The 25,092-nt window shown below is 32.5% G+C and overlaps 1 protein-coding gene across 1 annotated transcript in view; it reads left to right on the top strand.

The window, feature by feature from the left end:
* Window positions 1–24,865, top strand: part of LOC107452063 (uncharacterized) — a 43,631-nt gene extending 18,766 nt beyond the window's left edge. The window contains exons 8-15 of the mRNA XM_087157109.1: window positions 1,297–1,525; window positions 2,955–3,853; window positions 4,687–5,186; window positions 8,077–8,274; window positions 9,132–9,239; window positions 14,660–14,896; window positions 22,188–22,376; window positions 23,944–24,865. Of these exons, the coding sequence (XP_087013235.1) occupies window positions 1,297–1,525; window positions 2,955–3,853; window positions 4,687–5,186; window positions 8,077–8,274; window positions 9,132–9,239; window positions 14,660–14,896; window positions 22,188–22,376; window positions 23,944–24,707 (3,124 nt within the window). The 3' untranslated portion in view covers window positions 24,708–24,865. The remainder of the gene's footprint in view (window positions 1–1,296; window positions 1,526–2,954; window positions 3,854–4,686; window positions 5,187–8,076; window positions 8,275–9,131; window positions 9,240–14,659; window positions 14,897–22,187; window positions 22,377–23,943) is intronic.
* Window positions 24,866–25,092: the final 227 nt, after the last annotated feature.

Genomic DNA, 25,092 nt, shown 5'->3' with positions numbered 1-25,092 from the left:
TTCTGGTATTAAAGCTGGAAAGAAGTTATTAACTTCCATCTCTTCATTTTGGTCTATCCGAATATTGCATGGGTAAAAAAGACACCATTTCTAAAAGCTTCAAAGATAATCTTTTAAATTATACCAATTGTTTTCAAAAACGTTTGCTGCTAAAGGAAAGATAACTTTTGTAAAGTTAATATAAAAGTGTTTGTAGTAATTTGTCACCCGTCTGTACTTGCCTAAAATTTTTATAAATTAATGTGCAGTAATAACATTTTCAATTTTTATTGTATTTTGCTGAAAATCATTTTCATCCTTTCTTTCATCCTCCTTCTAATTTCTTATTTGTTTATTTTAAACATACAATGCATTTCTCAGAATTCTGGAAAATTTCATTTCAATAATTTTATTCATTTTTTTTTTACTTGAAGACCTCAGTAGAAAAACGGTTTATGCCCGTAAGAGTTGATTTGAAGAAAAAAGGATTTTGCAAGCGAAAAATAAAAGTTTTTCCACAATACGGCCCACCTTCTCTGAATAATAACTCAAAGTTAATACAAATTTTTCACATTATTGATTTGTCAACACTCAGTAATCCTTAAGACGAGACAGATGGTCATCCAATTGTCATTTTTGTGAGAAATGGACATAAACTGTTCTTCCCCCTTGGTTTTCATTTACTTTATTGATTTATCTACTTTTCAAATCCTAAAAGAAATATTGGTGGTTTTTGATAGAAATTATGAAACTATAATTACAACTTATGTAAATCATGTGTGGCAAAAATATAAAAAACAATTATGAAAAAACCACAGCCTATTTCTCCAAATGATTTCTAAACTAAAATGTCAAATTTTTAAATATTTAACACCAGCAACGTAAAAAGAAAAAACATATATATATAGACACACTTGGAAACATTTGTAATAAAATAGTAATTGTTGTTAATATGCAAATAAAATCTCATTTTTCCTCTCCTTCTCAAATAAGTTGCGCGAGTTGCGTGATGTAATACAACGACTTCCCGATAGGGGAAATATATATATATATATATATATATATATATATATATATATATATATATATATATATATATATATATATATATATATATATATATATATATATATATATATATATATATATATATATATATATATATATATATATATATATATATATATATATATATATATATATATATATATATATATATATGTTGAAGAAGCTGACTAGTTGTTGGTTGATTCAGATGTGTAGCACTGTGTGTGCCTCACATTATGTTTTAATAAATACTTTATTTGCCGGCATTAGCCTCTGTGTTATTCCATCAAACAACAGTGGTAGCAGAGCGTGGTTTACGATCATCTTGGAGAAAGACTCAGTTTTTGGAATTCCGAAGTTGGCTGGAACTAATTATCATCTTTGGGCTATGAAAATGGAAGCAGTTTTGAATCTGAAGAAACTACTGTCGGCATTGACAGAGGAAGCTCCAACTGACCCTGGTAAATTGCAAGTTTGGGAAACTACTAACCAAGATGCCGTATCATGCTTGAAGTTGTCACTATCAGACGAACAGGCTTTGCAAATATGCAGAAGAAAAGAATGCAAAAGCTTTGTGGACAAGAATTAAAACTACCTACACTGGGCTTGAGGAAGATAGAAAGATTGATGCGGTGCCGAACTTAAGAGCTTAGAAATGCTGGATTCAGGAGCCGTAAACAATTATATAGCTCGAGCTAAAGGATTATCGACTAAGTGTGCTTCTTTGGGACTGAAAATATCTGACAGAGAATTGATGTTCTACACGGTCAGATGTCTAGCTAGAAAATATGAGCACATAAAACAAGTTTTAAAAGCGCAACGAGAAAAGTCGATAGAACAAATACTTGAAGTTATAAGGGAAGAAGAAAAAGATTTACTACAGAAATCCCGTGGACATATAAATTTGGAATCCGCATATGCTACTCAGAAGAAGAGTTTACATAGGAAAATTTGCTACTCCTGTAGACGACCGGGACATATAGCAAGGGATTGTTATTCGAAACATCAAGAAGTGGGAACAGATAGAGGCTACAAACCATCTACCAGTAGAGCAAAAGGTCGTCGAAAACCAAATTTTCAAGAAACACCGGTATCCGAAAACTACTCCAGATGATTTCGCCTTAGTTTCAGCTGAACAGAAAGGACAAGTGGACGAATGTTGGATCCTGGATAGCGGAGCCACGTCTCATATGTGCAAGGATGAACGCTGATTCGAATCTCTAGATGCCTGCGGCAGTAAAATATACCAGGCAGGTAAGACTTTTACATTAGATACTAAAGGAACCGGAACTGTTAAAGCTATTTCACTAAGTAATAATGCAAGAATTATAATTAGTAATGTATTGTATGTACCAGAATTACGTCATAATTTACTGTCAGTTACATGTTTAATGGATAAGGGGTATAATGTAAAATCACATTCAAACTCAGTATTAATTATTGCTCCTAATGGACGCGTAGTTTTAAAAGCTTTAAATGTGAATAAAAAATTAGAAGTTAAGCTAAAACCTAATGTTAATAACGAGGTATGTCTTTCTGAGTGTAACAAAGCTAAAAATAACGCTGAAATTAATGTAATTTGGCATAAAAGATTGTGTCATTTAAATGCTGATTATATGCGTAAAATGTGTAAAAAGTTAAATTTAATAATTGATAATGAATTGTCTTGTGAATCATGCGATATTTCTAAGATTACCAGAAAACCTCATTCTAGTATTTTAACTCCTCAAAGTTCAACAACTTTAGAATTAATACATGATGATTTGTGTGGGCCATTCCCAGTTAAGTCTTTAGGTAATTCAAGATATTTTTTAATATTAGTAGATGATTTCTCTGGCATGAATTTTACTTATTTTCTTAAGAATAAAGCCGAAGTATTTGATAAAATTGTAAGTTTTAAGCTGAAATTTGAAAACTTAATAAATAAGAAAATTAAGAAATTCCGTAGTGATAATGGTCTTGAGTTTGTAAATAAAGATCTTGAGTTTTATTTCACTGCATGCGGAGTTACACATGAAAATTCCGTGCCGTACAACCCAGAAAGTTTGGGTAAAGCTGAACGAGCTAATAGAGTTTTGTTAGATAGAGCTAGAACATTAATCTATGATAGTAAACTTCCTTTAAATTTTTGGGCTGAAGCAATAGCCTATGCAACGCATGTTACTAACCTAACTCCTCAAAAAGGTAAAACTGAAGTTCCAAAAGAATTATTCTTTAATAAAAAGCAGAACTATAATTATCTACGTGTTTTTGGATCTACAGTATACTATCACGTTCCTAAAGCTTTAAGACACAAACTTTCTATTCCAGGTAAAAAGGGTATTATGTTGGGATATTCGAATGAGAGACGAGCTTATCGTATTTACGACCCTGAAAGAAATAAAGTAATCGAAGAGCGTTCAGTGAAATTTAATGAGAAATTATTAGGTAGTAGTAATTTGTTTAGTGAGGATAAATCTAATGACATCGATGAATTTTTTAGTATCCAAACTAACGTAGAAGACCAAAATACAAGTTTTGAATTTCCACTGGATTTGAAGGATAGCCGAGATTTAAGTGAAACTAAAACTCGCGGTCGTCCAGTAGGTTCAACTAAAGAAAAAATTAGGGAATTAAATGAGCAACGAATAATTGAAGACGAAAGCAGGTTACTAGAACTAGGTGTACGTCGGTCAGATAGAATAAAGCAAAACAATGTACGGTCAGGTAGAATAAAGCAAACAAAACACGAACACAATGTTTGGGATCTAGTAGATAAGCCTGAAAATGTAAAAATAGTTAAGAATAAATGGGTTTTTACTATGAAAGAAAATAAATACAAAGCTAGGTTAGTAGCAGCAGGTTTTAATCAGTTAAAAAATCGTGATTATTTAGAGTCTTATTCACCCGTGTTAAGTACCGAATCTTTGCGTTTGTTGTTAGCATTATCTGCGAAATTAAATTTAGAAGTAAAATTTTTAGATATTAAAACTGCATATCTTTATAGTAATTTAGAAGAAACTGTATATATGACTATTCCCCCAGGTTTTAAACATTTGTATGGTGAAAATAAAGTATGCAAGTTAAAACATGGTCTTTACGGATTACCCCAATCAGGTCGAAACCTTAAACGGGAATTAGAAAAGCTTGGTTTAAAACAGCTAGCTTCGGATAATTGTATTTTCAGTAGAATAGAGAATTCTAAGTATTTTTATATTGGAATATACGCAGACGACTTAATAGTTATTTATTCAGATTTGCAAATGTATAATGATATAGTGGGAAAATTATCTCGGATATTTGAAGTGAAAGAAAGTAAAGAGAATAAATTTCTAGGTATAGAAATAAATAAAAGTGAGAAGGGCGTAACTTTGTCTCAAACTGAATATATAAACTATTTATTGCAGAAACATGGTATGTTTGATTCTAAATGCGTAAAAACACCAATCATAAGAGGTGAGGATAGGAGTTTTAATTGTTCAAACGAAATGGTTAACCAACCACAATATCAAGAATTAATAGGGGAACTTTTATATCTCTCGAACAGAACACGACCAGATTTAGCATTTGTCATGAGCTTCTTATCTCAATTTAATCATAAACCTGAGAAACGACATTTTAATTCGGCTAAAAGAGTGTTAAAATATCTCAATGGTACAAAGGATAAAAAATTATTTTTAGTAACAAATCAGGACATTTGAATGCTCATGCCGATGCAAGCTGGGGAAATGCTGAAAATGGGAAATCATTTTCAGGAGAAATTGTAATGTTAGGTGATTCTTTAATCTTATGGAAGAGCAATAAACAAAAAACAGTTGTTCTATCTACTTGTGAAACGGAACTTGTTTCTTTAGGTGGTGTTTGTAAAGAACTAATGTGGATATTAAATTTATTAGAAGAATTACATTGTTCTATATTTGTAAAGAAACCTGTGACCATTTCGTCTGATAATCAATCTGCAATTGATTGGTTGAATAGTGCAAAATCATCTTCTAGAACGAGACATATCAATTTGAAACTTCATTACGTAAAGGACATAATTGGCAAAATTATTAAAGTAGAGTATGTGCAAACGGACGAAATGATCGCAGATTTCCTAACTAAAGCTGTAACTTTTGACAAGCTCACTTGGACTGTGTCACAAATAAATTTAATTGATTTATTATTAATAAGTTTAAGTTGTATGAGAAATTAGTTTATCTATGTTTTATATTTTGAGGAAAAATGTGTATTTATTCGCAGGGGGAGTGTTGTTAATATGCAAATAAAATCTCCTTTTTCCTCTACTTCTCAAATAAGTTGCGCGAGTTGCGTGATGTAATACAACGACTTCCCGATAGGGGAAATAGATATATATATTTGTTGAAGAAGCTGACTAATTGTTGGTTGATTCAGATGTGTAGCACTGTGTGTGCGAACTATGGTTTTCCTCACATTATGTTTTAATAAATACTTTATTTGCCGGTATTAGCCTCTGTGTTATTCAACCAAACAACAGTAATAATTATAGCAAACTGCAAAAATAAATAAAATTTAATAAACAGAAAGATATAGAAAGATATAAAATGTTTATGTCTTTCTAATATTCTAAAGTTATACAACATAACTTTAAATTTTCTACTTTTCTGATTTTACCTAATGTACTACTGGGGTGCATTTGTAATAAAATAATAGCAGTTGTTAGCAAACTACAAAAATAATATAGTTTTTCCGACAGCTGATTAAGATCCTGTTTTCTAGATTGTGGCTACCTCTCATATTTTATTAGTTAAGAATTAATAATTCTAAAATTATAATACTCAAAGTCTCTCAATTATTAACTTGTGTTCTTTAAAGTATTTTAAAATGGGAATTAGTTTTCTAATAATTTGTTAAAAATATGAGTAATAATCATTTTACGAAAAGCAAAATTGGAAAAAAATTCTGATATTTCCGCATAAGATTACTATATCAATCCTTTTTTAAAAAATAATTTGAAATGCAACTTTTGATTCCGTCAATTGAATTCGGAGCTAGTAAATAAAAAATGTTGCAAGAAATCGTGTCGAGATACATGAAATCTATCTCTCATTAGAGATCAATGGAAGTTTCTTTGTATCTAAAAATAGATCTGTTTTTGTTCCCCTTCCTCATATCTCATTCTCAATTATAGTTTTCTTGTGTTTTCAAGTTGATGGCTTTCTTAATCAAACAGTTTGCTTCAATAAGTGTATTTCACAACAGTAAAGATAAAACTTTAAAATCTGTTTTTCAAATTATTTGGAAACGAGGAAGTATTGTTTCTTATCTTTATCGCCAAATAAGACATCTTTTTTATTTTTAAATTTATTTTTAAATTTGTTTTCAAGCATTAATATTTATAGTGATTGAAAATAATTCATTAATTTTAGAAAAACAAGTTTTGAAAGACTGATTCTGATATGCTGGAATACTTGAATTCGAAACTAATTTTCGGTAAGCTTACTTGTATTTGGATTTATTTTATTTAATTTTCACTTAAAAAATGAAGTTATTGTTAAAAAATCATTTTGCTCCATTAAGATTTCGATTACCTAATTAAATACAGACAACTGCAAATAATATTCATGTACTGGAAAATTAAACATCTTTAAAAACCTAATTAGTTTTTGGGAAAATACTTTATGATTAATATTAAATATTTATGCATTTTTTTCTTAATGATGCGAACATTATGCTACAAGATTTCTTATAGTTTCAGAATTCGAAAAATATAAAATTTTGAAAGCATTTTGTTCAAGTTGTGTTAATATTTAGTTAACAGAAACACTATATTAAAGTATTGACATTACTATTGTGTCTTTTATTTGAAATATCATTAGCTAATAGTAAATCATAAACCTTCGATTTTATTGACGTCAGATGTATGATTTTTCTGTGAATTTATTTTTCAAGGATAAATACTTTTAAAAAATTTCTATTCATTATTTTAAGCATCATCTTGAAATTTTGAATAATTTTTTAATTTTTGTCATTGTTATATTAGATACGAGAATTAGATTTTCGGCTTCAGAACCCAATTTAAATAATTATCTTTAAGAACGAACATTTTAAACAACATTTGAAGGAAATATTTGAACGAACAAAAGAAAGAATGAACATTTTAAATGTTTTTCTTCTACTTGTTATTTTTAGTATTATTTTCAAATTTTGTATAATCGTTTAATTTTTATAAATGATATATCAGATTCGAGACTTAGATTATGAGTTTTAGAACCCAACTTAAATAATCAATTTTTAATATACTGTCTTATTTTCTAAGCAGGGTTCTTCTTTCAAATTTTGCTAGGAGGTGATCTTATAAGTCAATTTTAAACTAAAAAAATTCGTTAAAACCTTGCATGATTGAATTTTTTTCTCTTTAACGTTACTCGTAAAAAACATTTTTTATTAAGACATCATGACTCATATATGGTACACTGAACTTAATTAGTATATAACAATCAATTAATAAAGCTTTACTAATTATATTTAAAATGTTGGTAGCTTTCTGGACATCATAAAAAATTTCTAAACCTTTGTAAAATCCAAAAGACTTTTATCTCTAGATTGTTTTTTAAAATGATTATTTTCACATATTTAATCATGAAAGCAGTATTAAAAAGGTGGTAGTGTCATTTATTGTGTAGTTTTAAAAATGATTATTTTAGGTTACTGACATGACAGTAAAAGACCGGACACTTCTCTTATATGACATAAAACAATAAATATGAACCAGGAATTTTTTTTTGTAATAAACTATTTATAACTCTAAACATTTTATAAAAATATATAAGAATATTGAAGTCATCTAAGAAAACCATTTTATAAGTGCAAACAGAATGTTAAGAATTCGGTAAAGCAGGAAAAAATCTGAATCATCTTTGTATTCGGATCGATTGCGACAGAAGAAGACCATCGACGATTGATCAGACTCATTACGAGAGGCGAACATTCGTCCCTTCCCCAAATTGTCACTTATTTCAATGCTGTGACATCAGTAAGTGTCATCGGCTTAACTATTTAAGGAAACATTACTGATCAGGACTCATCTATTGGACTGTTGATGTTTAGCCAAGAACATGTTGTCTGGACTGGCGAGTCTCGCTTCAAACTGTATGGAATGGATGCACGTGCGTAAATATGAAGTTAACGTCATGAATTCATGGATCTTTCATGTCAAAAAAGAAATGCTCAGGTCAGGGGAACCTCTTCGTGATATGGTGGGTATGGAATTAGCAGGATATGAAATCCCTGATATGTCTCTGACTGGTAGTTGAGTATTCTATTCAATAATCTCTGACCATTCATGTTCATTTCAAATTCCGAAGGAGTTTAACAAGACCAGAAGGACAATGAGATAACTCTGCACGTTGAGAGTAGCTACACAGGAACATTATCTTCTGACTTAGACTTAACACCTGAATCCGCAGACATGGAGGATCATCTAGCATGGTCTTGCAAAGTGCAATTCCGAAGAGATCACCAGAACGATATATTCATTTTGTAAGCCTGTGGGATTCACAGTCAGTATGAATTTGTCCCGAAATGCCTTCCAGCCAGCAATCAGTGAATCCATGTCACGTCACGACGTGGCATGGACTCATTGTCAGGTTACACAGCATCAAGCAGGTGTACCAGTTTTTTTTTCCTCGGTGTATTTATTTGTGACCCCTAACCTCGTAAACTTTATTTTAATTTACTTTTGACACTCATTCTAAAAATATATATTATATTTAGGTTATTAAGGTTAAGTTATTCAAATAAAGTGAGTTCCTCGATATGGAAAAAATTATGGAAAAACTGCTATTTTTTGATGTTGCCATACATTTAAAAAAAAATGTTCTTTAAAATTTGCAAAAATATCACAGATCATATTATTCTACTTTTAAAAAAAATGAAGTAAAAATCAGTTAAAAATACTCAAATTTTACTTTATATATCTTAAACTTTTCAAGGGAAATTGTTACATTCTACAAGCTATTCTTTTTAAATTAATGGCTAATATATTCAACTTTCTAAATAATTTTATTTAAAAACTAAAATTTAGTAGTATAGTCATTTGCAGCTTAGTGAAAATTTTCAATAATACATTCTGCGAAATGTATGTAAAATTTTACTTGTTCCAGGAACAGTGCTGTGCTTAGCTATAGGTATCTTTTTATTGGATTCACATGTGGATGCTTCAACTATAAAATCTAGAGGCAGCTCTGAAGAGCGTTCCGAAGAAAGTAATAGTAAGTTTAGTTTTATAAATAATTATTACATTACTTAATATCTTGTATGATTGCCATGCATTATTACATCGTTAGTGTTTTTGTGCTTTTTTTTTCTTTTGCTGCTTTATAGTACTTTTTTAGTATCTCATATGATTTGCATCCCGTTCAGTATTATCCTTTATAAGGTGTTCAGAAGCTTTCTTTTCTTTTAAACGGAACAACATGAAGGAAAAAAACTCTATATCAAACTTTCTAATCTGCTTTGAAGGTAAAGAATTCCTATATAAAATTTGATAACATTTTCTTAAAGGCAAATCTTTCAATCCATAAAATTTTATACCAATCAATGCAGGAGAAAAATCCCCATATTAAATTTTAAAATATTCTTTGAAAAGAACTGCATAATTATTAAATAATCTAGGGAAAGGGAAAATTTCAATATAAATTTTCATAATATGCGCAAACTACCAATATAAAAACTAAAAAACTTCTGTATAAAATTTTATTGAAGGTGAAAATTTTAAACATAAAATGTTTTACACACCATAAGGAAGAAAAATCCCTACATAAAATTTTATAGTATTATTCTACGAATGTGAAAAATCCTAATACAAAATTTTATCTTTTAAAAGTTAAAAGTCTCTACAAACTATTTTATAACACTGCATGAAAGAAACAAAAAAAATATACAAAAATTGTCATAACAACCTGGGAAAATTAAGAATCCTTGAATATTTTTTTTTAAATCTTATAAAAGAGCTATCACAATCTGGAAAGTAATAAAAACTCTATAAAGTTGCATAACAGCCCGAGGGTGATAAATTTAATATAAAATTTTACAGCACCCTATAGAGGAGGAAAATCCTAAAATAAAACTTTGTGACATACTGTGAAGATGAAAGCTCCTACATAAAATTTTAAACCATCTTTTGAGGGAAAATTTTCCCTCATAAAATTTTATAACAACCCATGAAAAAAAAATTTCTTCCTAAAATCATAACATCGTGCGTTGGTAAAAAATTCCAATTAAGATCCAATAATGAAAATTAAATATTTCTAAAAATGTATTTTCCAGGAAATTAAAAAAAAAATTATGTTATGCATGGTTGTTATGCATGGCTAACACGGTTGATTTCTTCAAAAAACTATAGGTTGCTATATAGAAATAATTTATGTTTTCGTAATTCGCTCTTTTTCTGTTAAAAAAATCTATCTCAGTTTTTTTTACTTTATGCAATAAAAAAGTATGATCTATTATACATAATTCTCTTACGTGGCTCCCAAATTTTGGCTGTATTTCTTTTCCGCCGGTGGCAACGTTTGCTTTGTTTTGAAAACACCAAAGCATTCTGCCTTTTAATGATGTGTTTCTGATCTAATATATATAATTCTCTTACGTGGCTCCCAAATTTTGGCTGAAGTACTTTGTACAACTAAATAAGATTCTTTTCACAACAGTTAAATATTTACTTTATTTTCTTCATTCATAGAGAAAACAGTCGGCAAAGAATTCTGTTAGGTTAAAAAACATTTCGCTAATAAAATAACGAATTCTAAAAGAAATAAAAATAAACAACTTAAAAAATAAAAATGCTGTTGCCAGCCATAGAATTTTTTGAAAGTTAACTTAGCAACATAAATCAAAATGACATAGAAGCGCAACTAGATCAAAATTATGATACCTGAGCGCTTGACGTAACAAATCCTTCGATTCTATAAGTGTTGTATCGCCAAATGCCCAGATTAACAATTGTGTTTTTAAAGAAATTCTATAAAAAGTTTTAAACAAAAAAACTTCTATCCAGCTACTTCTACAACTGCTTCTTGAAGAACTTGGCTCATTGATTAAAAATATTGTCTTAATTTTACAGTACTAACTTTACTTCTACTAACATTATTGCTATGACCCTCTTTCATTACATTTTACAACTTCATGCTAAATTTGAGGACTTTAAGTTGTTTTGTGGTTGAATACTGACATTTAGAAATGTGTACATAAAAAAAATAATATTTAAAGGTTAAGAGTTGCCCCAGAAAAATTTGAATTGTTGACATTGAACTTAACAATGGAAACAATCATTTTTGTGAAAAATTGAATTGTATTGTTGACATCAAAACTAAAAATATTGTGCTTCAACTTAACAATACTACCTTAATTTATACTTTAGAATTGCCTCGGAGAAATTTGAATTGTTAGCAATGACTTAAACAAAAAGTTTTATTTTAACTGACAAATACTATATTATAATTTTAACTTTTTCTATGACTATACTCATTTTCTTACTCTTTTCTTTGTTTTTATACATTTTAAAAATAAAAAAAATTATAATTGTTCTGCTTTTGAACACTGATGAAAACACAAAATGATAGGCTTCATCAACAATCAAAAATATATACATTTATTTTACAAATTCCATATTATTAGGGTGGCGCCTTTCAGAGAATTAAAAATACAAAATTATCTTCATCGAAGCCGACGCTTTACATCCGGCGCTCAGTGACAGACTACTATTTCATATTGTTTTACAACACATGGCTTTAGCCCTCTGGTGGGAAAGACTTTAAAACAAAACTTACAACAGTTACTTTTCTCAACAACAGAAATTTAGAATAGTGCGATTAAGAAAAATATGTGAACTGTTTGCAATTTCAAATTAATATTGAAATGTACAGGCTTAGAATTTTCTACAGTGAAAAGTTTTCGGAACTTCAGTAGTCAAAAAAGTATACAAAAACTAGACGTTAAGAACGTATCCAATGAGCGAGCAAAGCGAGCATTGGATTGCGAAGCGATCCAAAATGAACTGTGAAAGCAGTTCAGGGGGTTGGTGAGCGCCAGCGAGCAGGGGGCGAAGCCTCCTATTATATTTCTCTTACACGGCACCAAAAAAAAGCCTCATTACAACTCCCCGAATGGCAACGTTAAATAATCGACCAATGATTGCTGCTAAAAATGTCACATGGCAAATGTCACATGAGGTGGCTCAACATATAGCACTTTTAAAAACGGAAACAATAACCAGAGTGAGCATTATCAGGTTGTTCAATTTAGATTCATGCCCTAAAAACATGATAATATTTAATTTAAACTGGCTCAACATATAGCGCTTTTAAAAACGTAAACAATAACCAGAGTGAGCATTATCAGGCTGTTCAATTCAGATTCATGCCCTAAAAACATGATAATATTTAATTTAAACTCAATTGGGTATAATATGAAAAAAACACAACTACTTCGATTTAGTAGGAACAACATATGACGCAATGCTAAGCGAATGGAATTTAGTTGTTGTTTATTTAGTTATTGTTATTAGTAGTTGTTGTTATTTGTTTTAGTTATTGTTGTTTATTTAGTTGTATTTAGTTTCAATAACTTTTCTTTATAATGCAATAAAATCTGGCGAGCTGCTATTTAAACGATCGAACACTTCGTTTGTTTATTTGTGGCTTGAAGTTAGGCTCGCAGAAAATGCCGTTCATGGGTTAAATTTAGTAGGAACAACACAACCTGTGACGTAGGCTATATTATACCCAATTAGGAATTAATTAGGCTGGCCTTCTCCATGACTATAAATGCGTCACAAGGTTAGACTTTTGAGAAAATCAGTTTATTGACTAAACAAGTTTCTAGTCATGGACAACTTTATGTTGGCCTGTCAAGAGTTAAGTCATTTGACAGCCTTTCAATAATTGCTCCAAGATGCCAAATCTATAATTGTGTTTTCAAAGAAATTCTAAATGCTTTGTGTTAATTTCTTAGAGCTGTGCAGAAAAAAATGTTTTTTGGAAAAAATTTAATTGAAACTTCTATTGGCAGTAGGCAAGGCCGAACTGCCAAAATCAAAGCTCCCCGATTCGAAATGCCGCATGGCGACTTTCACGTGGTATTTCTCGGGTAATGCTAACAGCCATGCATTTTAATTTATTGTATGTAAAACATCCTTATTTTGTTCTAAAATTATATGTACTTTATCACAAATGTTAATTAATATAGAAATTGATTTCAATAATGCTGATCACCAAAAAATATTTCATTTGGCGATAAAACAAATTTTTGTGTTCTTTAAAATGAAACACTTTTTGAGGGTTATTATCTCACAAGGAAAAGTTAGGCTTTAAAGTTTATATTTTTAAACAATAAAATTTTTTTCTAAAACTTTCAGAATTTCTAGTATTAACTAATTTATTATACATTTAGTTGAATTTAGGTGAGTAACTGCAATATTTGATAATTTATTTTGCTAATATGTTTCTCATTTAGCTAATGTTTTGATTTTTTCCCCATGTACAATCTAAATAGCTAATATACTTTTTTAAAAGCCAATAAGAACATTGATAGAATTCTTCTACGTACAATACTATGTCTTTGATGATAAAATACTATGTCTTTGATGATAATATACTATGTCTTTGTGTTTGAACATTGTGATCATTGGCGAGCGAGCGCAGCGAGCCATGGTTCACAGGGTGAACCACATAGGATTGCGTAGCAATTCTCGGGGGTTGGCGAGCGTTAGCGAGCAGGGGGAGGAGCCTCCTAGTTTAATATGAAGTCTAATGAAATGTTCAATAGCACATAATTTTAATAAAAAATCAAATTTAAAAAATATTTGACTTATTTCTTTCTGTATGCAAACAGTTATTAATCTAAAAAACATTGTTAAATGATGAATCTTTCTTTATTTGAACAGAATTACCTCATTTTCAGAATTTTCTATTCAAGATACGGAATTGTTTTGCTTGTCTAGAATTGTCCTGCTTACAGCATAACCAGTTTACAGAATTTTTTGACCAAGATATGGATTCTTTTTGCTGGTACATAATTTTATTGTTTTCTAACCAAGATACGGAATAGTTTCGCTTGTACAGCTTTACCCAGGCAACAACGATTTTAACCCTGATACAGAATTTAAGCCAGAATAACCCCTTTCCCAGAGCGGATTGTTGAAAAACGTTCAAAAAGCAAAGATACAAATGTATCACTGAGGTTCTGGGGGTGGGGAGTATTTACAGAGGAGTGGAGCCAAACGACTTCAGCTGCACTACGCGGTAAAGAGTCCTTCAGCTTCCAGTTAGAATAATTCCAGTCCAGGGAGTTTTCGGACCAGGAAATTATGGGTAAACTAATATTTCTAAATAAAGATTATAACTGTTTAGTATTCACAAGGCAATTTTATTTTATAGAAAATTTTGTGTAGGAAAAGAAAGAAGGTAATTGTGGAGGTGACTAAAATGATTATCTTACATGGGGATTAGGGTAGGGGATGAAAATTACAGTTAATTAACCATTGCCAATAAAAGCATTTCGTAAGACTTTTACCATATTTTTATTGAAGAAATTATTCACGTAAGCCCATTTATTCATGCTCTTGTGGGGAATTACCCCATATCCAAACACATTTATATTACATATTTTTTTCCATTTTTGCATGCTTTAGATATTATAGAATGGACCAGAGATTGGCATTGGAACAGAGACCGAGGCATGGATAAACAGAAGAACTTTAAATGTCCATCGTTACACGGTAGGTTCGCCGATATTGAAGATTGCTCAGCATACTTCGAGTGTAGAGATTGGAATTCCATGTGGAAACCCTGTCAAAGAAGGAAACGTTTTGATAGGTACAGAAAAGTATGTCTTCCATTCGATATTGCCGTATGTGATGACGGAAGTGGTGAGTTATTATCATATTCAATATATATTTTTCCATTGCACTAATAAAATTCTTATTTCCCATTTTATAGAATATACTTGCTGAAAACCCATTTTTCTTATTGGGGGAGGCAAGCAAACCATTAATGAATCAGTGCTAAAAAAACATTACTAAATCATGCACAAGACTAAAGACCATATACTGACATAATAAACAAAACTAAATAATTCTTTGTTTTTTAGTTTATTATTATTTGTTCTGCTTTCAGACGGTTTCACGTTATCAGATTTTTTTTAAAAAAAACACGCTTTTTTATTTTTTCAGAAGTTTACCACTTTAAAATAAAAACTAACTATATATAGAATCATTTTTCATAATGCTGTTGCTTGAAGTCAACTCATAATAGTAAAATTTTTCCTCAGGCAAGCAATTTTCTACGGCATTTCTTTCTTTCGGGGAGATGGCAGAACCATCAAATATGTCTTCCGCAAAGTCTAGCCCGCCACAAATACTTGATCCCTCAGTTCCCTTGTCTTCTGGATTAGATTCAAAATTACAAGAATACGGAATAGTATAGAAAAATAATGTGCTGTTCCATGTGTCCGAAAAATGATGTAGAATTAAGGTGTGGTTCCCTTGAATGGATAAGTATCGTTTATCCATTAATTTTGAATTTTGGTACATAGCTTAGTTTTTTTCTCTTTATTTCAATTACCGTTTTTTTTTAAGTTACTTAGTTTTGCAGAAACGCGTCTTACAAGCATAACTATAAATTAATTAAATACGTAAATAGAGTGAAAATAATATATATAATATATATATATAATAAATAATATATATATATATAATATATAATAAATAATATATATATATATATATATATATATATATATATATATATATATATATATATATATATATATATATATAATCTCGTCATCAGCTCAGACAATTATATCAATAAAAATTTCAAGCTTCCTATAGCCAACTGGATTTGATGTTTTTAATCCTGCCGTGTTTCAACGAATTTTGAAAGAGTTCGTGTTTTCTTCTTGCTTAAATATTTATTTGTGATCTCTCATCTATGTTTACACAAATTTTGCAAAATGTACTTTAATAAAAGAAAATATTTCTTGTCTCATTTTTATTATTATTATTATCATTATTCTTTGTCTAGATTTGCATCAGAGTCCTCTTTGTACCTCGTTCGTAAAACAAAAAAATTATTTTTCCAGATCACAAAAAGACGACGAATGGGGTAATTGGAAACACAACTCCTAAAGGCAAGTGTTTTTGTCAAATTTTTTCATAGCATATCATTTTGAAATACAAAAAAAATTGCACAAGTTTAATTACATTTGCTTAAAAATCTACCTGAACTGCTGACTGGGTGAAAACTAAAAGAATGCATTTTGCTATACTGCAAACTATTCCAACTAAAATATTTGTACGGATTCCTAATTAGTCTGCACTTTGACCAATCCACGTAGTCGCTACAAATGATGGTTCTTTTTACAACTATTGTTTTTCAGAGAGTAGTGCCACCCCTCTTCAAATTGTGTAACTAATTTTAAGTTTTGGTGAAAATATAAACTTACATTCAGATGCGAAAAAAGCAAATCTTACATATCTATCTGTTTCCGTTTCTTAGTTTATTAATTTTGAAATCATTGGTCATTTTTTGACAGGACTCATTCAGACTTGAATAAACCACTATTCGCGATCTCAACACTCGAATAAGCTATTTGGGGAGAAGACCGGTTTTATGTCTTGATCCTCCCTTTTTGCCTCTCCTCCTCTTCTCAGTTGTATATGAATGTACTGCAATATTCACTCTTAATATTTTTCGTATTTAATTGTTGTACTATGGGCGCTTGACTACTACAATGTAATGCAATACAATTTGACAATTACAATAAAATACAATTAATGCAGTTACAAAAAAAATAACAATGACGTTAGAGTACATATGATATCGTTACAATAAGGACAGCTGAAGTCCAAAAGCATGAAAAGAAGAACTCTTTGAAGATGACGGAAAATAATTAGAAAATGTATAATTGAGATAACCAGAATACAATAAAATTAGTCTGGAAAGTAATCAAATTTAAAAATAGGTATATAAATCAACAATTAAAATCAAAATATGCAGGGCAATTCAGGATCCAATAAATGTAAAAAAGCACCAAAAATAAGAGCATCAGTGCCCAAAATCATTAAAAAGGGTAAAAATAGGAATCTGAACCAGAGTATAGGTATTTAAAATCAGTAAAATCAAAGTCCTTAAAGCTAATTGCAAATTTGAAATTTAATAATAGAATAGTCTAAGCAACAAGGAGTTGTAGATCCAATATTAGATCTGATAACTTAAAATACTTATGGGATTTTAAACAAGGGGTCCATGGCGTCGTTTGGGGACATTATGTCTTCGACACAGTATTTAATGATATTTCTTATGGTTTGTTTTTGTCTCTCTGTTCTGCACTACGACCTCATGTCTCCCTGGTTTTTAAAAGCGATACCTCGAAGTGTTGTAAGTTTATTGAATTCCGTTAGTAAATGTTTCAGGGCTCGAAAAACCGCACGTCCGCTCGTCCTCGGCGGTCAAAAATTCCCCGCGGACAACAAATTTCTCGAATCTGACGTCCGCGCGGACGGCCATTTTCCCGTTAATGTTCGTGATACATTTTCAATTTTTGTTATCTTACAAGAGTCAAGCACGTCACTTCTAAAATGACCCTCTAATCTAGAAATCCCGTTAATTCCTTCGTCAGACCAAATGCGCATGCTCACGTAATCGGTAAACAAAAGAAAAGTTGATCTGTGCATGCGCATTTGGACAGGTCTTAAACAAGAAGCGCTAAACGCAATTATGAACATCTACCTAAAAGGAAAACCCCTTTCTCATTTTTGTGCAGAAACCTCTGTATATCATTGGCTTGATTGTGGAACTGACAAACGTCATATTTGATTAATTCAAAAAGCGCAGTACCCTCGGATAAATTGACATTCCAGATAACTTGATCTTTGTCGTTTTAATTATTTCATAAATGATATAAATTATTTCATAAAAGAAATGCTAGGTTACTATTAGTAACCTAGTATTTCTTTTATTACTGTATAATGTAATCCTAGTATTTGTTATCCTAGTAACTAATAATTCATTGTGCAATTTACATAAATGTTTGTAATAAATAAGAGAAAATTATATTTTTATTTATTTAGAAACTACGGGTTAGTTTCAGAGGAGGACGGGTACATTGTTGGATAAGCCGTCCTCGGGGACGGGTAAAATTTCTGAGTTTTTTCGAGCCCTGAAATGTTTGATGGTTTGGCATTTGCCGCAGTATTTGTAGCGTGATGTCCTTTTAAATAGTGTAGCTTGATGTACACCAAACACTCCGTGGCCTTTGTAAAACTGATTGAGATAGAAGTCACTACTAATTCTATGAGTACTTACTTGTGGGAAAAGGCTGTAAGTATGTCAACCATTATTCGACCTACCCCACCTCTGTTGCCAAAGTTCATTGCTGACGTCTCTGAGAAATTTTATTAATTGGGCTCTAGTGATGAGGCAGTTTATGGTTGGTTGGTTGGCTATAATGCCACTTGCCACACGGGCAAGCCTGCTTGGTGAAACCGAGCAAATTTAAGGCAGAGTGTGCGATTCTTGTTTTTCAGTGGCGCAATCTATGGCCAAGAATTCGACTTCGCCACACCATACGTCACGCATGTTTATAAGGCGGACCCATTCATACATTCATCCACAGATCGTAATTTTGACCTGAATCAGAGAACGATCGTTCTCCAATCCAGTACCCCCAGAGGTTTGTATTTGTTTCATGAATTGGCAGTTTATATCCACCTGATCGAACTCCTTGCCCATTTTAGCAAAATTATCTGCCTCATTGCCCTCATTCTCCGTGTGTGCCCTAATCCAATTTAACATATGTCCTTTACCTATATTATGTTTGATTTCTTCAACTTGTTTATTTGTGGCCACGGGGTTTTCGAGTGAGTTCATCGAGGAGCGAAAATCTGTGTAAATTGTTGCCGAATGGATGTTGTTTTCATTTAGCCAATTGATGGTTAGTTTAATGGCCTGCAGCTCGGCCGGGTAGATCCTTGCCTCGTTGTTTAGTCTAATACAATTTTTATAGGCAGTCGAACCATTTAATTTCACGACATATCCACACCCCTTTTTAATTTGTCACCCGTGTTATTATCGAGTATTTCTCTCGTACTGCCATCGGTGTATATTTCATAACCCAGACCCGTCGGTAGGATGAATCCCCATTCGATTGCCCTAAATTCAACTGGATTGGTGTATGGTATTGTATTCGTACAATTTTACGGCTGGGCTATCAAAGTCTGAATCCAGGGTGGTACTGTTACTATTAGGCCATTTAAGTGTCCTTACAAAGTTATCCTCGCTTATCTTTATATATATCGGTAAGGTGCCGGCGTGAATTTGCAGTGACTCTGTGCTTTTTGTGATATTTATCAAGCATAGTCGTTGTATGGATGGTAGATGATTATTTATTTTAACTTTTGGTTTATACCAGAATACCGAGCCATACATTATAATTTTCTCCACTGCCTGTAAGTAGATTGTTTTCAATATTGTTAGTTTTAGGCACCATGTTACTCTTGAGTTATCACTAAGTTTATGGTACATTATATTTACTTTCTGCTTAATGTCTTCAAGGTGTGGGATTCAGCTCACCCTGGGGTCTAGGGTTATGCCTAAGTATTTCAAATTGTGCTCGTTCTTCATGTAAGCTCTTGTAGTGTTACGCATTTTGATACGGGATTTAATTAATTTTTTTGTTTTTCGGAAAAGTAATTGTTTTTGTTTTCTCAGGTTCGAATTCTAAGTTGTGACTTTCGGCCCATGTCATCAATAATTCGACCGCCTCGGTGCCTAGTTTGTCGATTTTGTATAGTATTGAGTCTTTCATAAGAAGAAGGACATCATCAGCGAATGCCAGCAGTTTAAAATGCGGTTCAATAGAAATGCTAAAGATAGTGTTGATTAAAACTAGCCAAAGTATTAGACTCAGTGAGGAGCCCTGCGGCTCCCCCACATTTGTCGGCATATTAAAAACAGTATCATTAAAGTTAAAGATGCTAAAACGTTTGTTTAAAAAGCCAAAAAAATGGTTTTAGGATCTGGTAACCCAGGTCAAGTTTATTGAGTTCAGTTTTGAGTATATACCAATTTGCGTTATTGAAAACGTTCTTAATGTCCATGGGCAACCCCACCATATGTTTACCCTCAAGGTTAGCTATGTTGATACGACTGACCACTTCTTTCAGTGCATCTTCTGTTCCTCGTCCCTTTCTAAATCCGTATTATTGATTGTCCAGTAGTTTGTTGTTTTCCAAATAAAATACTAGTCTTTGCGTGATCAGTTTATACAGAATTTTGCCCCAGATCGGTGGTAATGATATAGATCGGTGGTAAGGGGGATGGGCCGGATCTCTATTTTTCTTTTGTATGAGGCAGATCTCAGCTTTCTTCCATGATGTTGAGAAATGGCCTAAGGTTAAGCATTTATTTAGCATAGAATAAGTCGTGGATGACCTCCGCTGGTATTCCATCACATCCTGAGGCTTTCCCTCTCTTCTGTGTCTTGATGAAACTCTCTATCTCGGCCCCTGTGAATTCTCTGGTAGTGCTGTGTTTCTGTATTACTTCCATATCTTGAATAGATGTGAATGGAAAATGATAACTTAATATATTTGTTATCGATTCCTTATAGTTTGTCGAGACAACACCGTTTTGCAGCTTAGTAAAAACACCTGGTGTCTTTCTAGCATCTATATTTCTGGCAATTTTGTATGGTTTGCTGAATGTAAAATTATCTGTGAGTTTTATTATGCAATTTTTGATAGCCTTTTTCTTTTCAATTCCGATTAGTCGTTTCTATGTTGCAGATGTTTGTTTATATTTGATCCTATAGTGGTTTCTAATTTTCCTCTTCCTGCGCACTTTGACAGCGTCTTCTTACTGCCCTTACTTTTTTCCTCATGATAATAAGCAGTGTAGTCCACCAAAAGTTCTTCACACCTGCTCTCGATTTATGTTTCCTTTTGCTATCACTGCAGACTGTTTGTATATCAGTATTGCTTTGTTCTATGAATTGGTCAAGTTCATCCTCACTGGTGATAATAATTGGATTAGTGTTTTTGGCAATGTCAGTCAGCCCAATTCTTAATTTAAACCAGTCCAACCGACTGTACCTAAAAATTTGATGGATTGCTTGGCATTGTTATTGTCTGCGTGGGCATAAAAATAAGTAAATACCAAACATGACACTTTCATGCACTTAAGCACACTGAATTAGTTAAAAACTGTTAATATACGCAGTATAACAAAAAAATCGACGCACCAAGAAGGAGTTGTCCGATTGAAACGAAAATTGGTGGATAGGAAGACAATGTGCAGAATAGTAAATGATTAAAATTTCAGAACAATTGAATAATTTATTGCAGAGATACAGTAACAAGTTCAATAAGGCGTTGACCCGCCTCTAGCCTGGATACAAACTGCCACACGGCGTGGCATAGACCGATAAAGCTCCCGGATGATCTCTTGCGGTATTTCCTGCCAAATTCGATCCAATTGTCGAACGAGGTCATCAACATTCCGTGCCAGTTGCAATCGCCTTCCCATCATATCCCAGACATGCTCAATGGGAGAGAGATCTAGTGATCTGGCAGGCCAAGGAAGAGTTTGACAAACTTGCAGACTGTTCATAGCAACACGTGCCGTATGTGGTCTGGCATTGCCCTGCTGAAAAACCAGCCCAGGGCGGTAACAAAACAGGTCTTAGGATGTCGTCGACGTACCGCTGTGCAGTAAGTGTACCTCTAATGACGACCAAAGGGGTCCGGCTGTCAAAAGAAATGGCACCCCAGACCATAATGCCTTGTTGAGGGCCGGTGTGGCGTGCAATAGTGAAAGCAGGATCCTCCTCTGCCCTGTGCGTCTCCAAACACGTCTTAGATGATCGTCAGGACACAGTTGGAAGCGGGATTCGTCGCTAAAGACTATACGTCCCCAGTCGGCATCATTCCAGCCTGATCGAGCCAAAACATTCATGCATACGAAATTTCATAGCAATCGGATGGTTGCTTCTTGGTGCGTCGATTTTTTTTTTTGCAATAGAGTGTAGTTTCAAGGAAAATTTCTATAAGCACATTTATAAACAAAACTTGAGCAAATAGTTTTTTTACATAAATGCCCTGCACATCTTATATAAAAATATACTTTTAAGATAAATAGTGTGTTTATTGTATGTTACAGATGATTCATTCACGTGTCCAAAATTCTTGGGATATTTTCCTCATCCAAGTGACTGTTCCAAATACTACCACTGCATCTCCTTTTCTCCAAGTTTGAAAACGTGTCCAAAGAATTTTCTCTTTGACGGAGTCAAGGGACATTGCAGAAGTGAGAGATATGTGAACTGTGGATCAAGGAAAAGACCAACAAGTAGTGAAAGAGTTTCTTTCCTTGTGATCATACAAATATTTACAATATTTATTTTAATTCCAGGTCGCAAGACTTTGAGGAGCCTTAGCTATATAATTTTACTGGATTCCTTAAGTATTCACCCTCTCAAGGTACCCCTGCTAAATAGCGAAGGATAATTTAAAATATTTAGTGATCAAGCGATTACGCTTTTATTATACAATGAAGTATAAATATATTTCTTTTTCGAATATTATTTCTAAAAATGAAACACTTTGCATTTTTTCTTCAAATTTTATACCATCGCTAATTTTTATCAGAAAAAAACATATTTTTTAAATTACATATTATTGGGCATCACTAGAGTCACAACCATTATTCAAGATATTTGTTGCGTCTGTTGTCAGGTAATTATTTGGGGCTTCAGAGATCCTAAATGCCCCAAATATGTACGACATGTAGGGAGAAGACCGGTTCCATGTCTTGACCCTTCCCTGTCTTCCTTTTCTCAGTAGTATAAAAATGCACTGCGATATTTTCCCCATTCTAAATACTTTTCGTATTCAGCTGTCATATATATCTTTTAAAATTTCCACAACGTTTCTGTTAGAACTATGTTCAATGCAGTTTCCTAATTTAAAGGTTTTTAATCTGTTTGAAAATCACAAGACGCAAACAAACGTATTTCCTTCTCCTATGACTCTCCACACGCTTATGGTGTAAGCATGAGATGTGTTGCCATAGGTAGAGTATTCTGCTCTAAGCCATGTGTAACCCATTTTGATTGCCAATACATAGTGTTTGAAAATCTTAGATAATCCTCTTTCAACCACTCCCATCCTTACAAAAAGAAATTTTCCACTATAAACGCTACTTATCAACATTTTTAATATAAATTATATGACTTGGGTTTGTAAAAAGCAATCATTGCAATAGAGGTCATAGAGATAAAGGCACCACGGTTTTGCGTCGTGGTCGTTTGATCAGATTTACTTACCAAAAGAACTGGTTCTCTACAATCTGAATATGGGTGAGTTTTAAGTTGACTCCTGAAACAGAATCGTAGTTCTTCGCATTGATAGACCAGTGTCTTAACCACTGAACCAGCGTTGCTCCCCACATATGCAGCATGTTGCAACTCAAAAAGAAAGTACTTAATACTAAAATTTAAATTGTCTGTAAATGAAAATGGCAAATTCATTCCATTTTTTGGGGGGTAATCATGCAATTTTCAAATGAACTAATACCGCTAAGTCTATAAACCTATGCATTTTTCTATTATTATTTTTATTGAACGTTAAAAAGTTTCACAACATGAAAAGAAAAAAAGAAATAATACAAATTATAAATTTCATTTTATTTAGTATTAATGATTTTTGTATCGCCTTAGTTAGCCATGGTTCATCGTATTTAATGTAGGAAATTATAACAGCTGCGATAAATCATAGTATGTATGTTTATAGATGATAGAAAGTAAAGTAGGTCATGAAATTCCATATATGGCAGGTGAAGGTGATTTCCTTCATAATGTATCAAAACTGTATAACATCTTATAAAAAATGAAACTATAATTTTTTTATAAATTTAGGTGAAACTACAGTCGGTACTACTCCTATACCAACAACACCAGAACCTACTACAACTACCTGCACCCCACCAACCACTCCACAGCCAACCACCACCCCGCCCACAACTACACAGCCAACCACCACCCCGCCCACCACTACACAACCAACTACCACCCCGCCCACCACTACACAACCAACCACCACCCCAACTACCACTACACAGCCAACCACTACCCCGCCCACCACTACACAGCCAACCACCACCCCGCCGACCACTACACAACCAACAACCACTCCACCCACCACTACACAGCCTACCACCACTCCACCTACAACTCCACAACCAACAACCACTCCACCCACCACTACACAGCCTACCACCACCCCACCTACAACTCCACAGCCAACAACCACTCCACCTACAACTCCACAGCCAACAACCACCCCACCTACCACTTCACAGCCTACCACCATCCCACCTACAACTCCACAGCCATCCACTCCAACTCCAAAACCAACTGAGCCACCTGAAACAGATTGTGATGAGGATGATTTGGAATGCATCATTAAAGAAACTGGAGATATTACTGTATGGTTTAAATGCCCAGAAGCAATTGGAGCCTATCGCCATCCAAGTAGCAATAGACTCTTCATTTTCTGTAAGAATTGGAAGCCATTTGTGAAGAAGTGTGGGCAGATGTTAGTGTATTCTGAACAAATGAGAACTTGCGTTAATGAGAACTTGCATAAGATGAAGAAGAAGAAAATTTTTATTTTATTTTAATTTCAACGTAATACTTGGTTTTTTGGTTCATAGTTATGTAAGAGGAATCAAAGATACTGCTCTTTAAATAAATCTTAATATAATAAATGTTTATTACGAAATTATTTGCTGCAGAATTCAATATCTATGCTGTACTAATAAATGAAAGTTTGTGCGACTATCTTTGTGTTTCACTCATAGCTCTCCTGAACAGTTCATACTAGAATCCTAAAATTTGGATAATGGGTGCAAGGGGGAATCTTTCCAATTATGTAAAAGATGACTTTATTTATTTAAAAACAAGTTATTTTGGGAGTTTGTTACATATTTTCTTAAATAATTATTTTTCTTTGATTCATTGACAAATGACCAACCACCACCGACCAACCACCGACAATGACCGACC

The sequence above is a fragment of the Parasteatoda tepidariorum genome, chromosome 1, assembly GCF_982258835.1.
Source record: "Parasteatoda tepidariorum strain Cologne lab strain chromosome 1, Ptep-v5.0, whole genome shotgun sequence".
NCBI lineage: Eukaryota > Metazoa > Arthropoda > Arachnida > Araneae > Theridiidae > Parasteatoda > Parasteatoda tepidariorum.
This window is presented reverse-complemented; position numbering and strand designations above follow the sequence as displayed.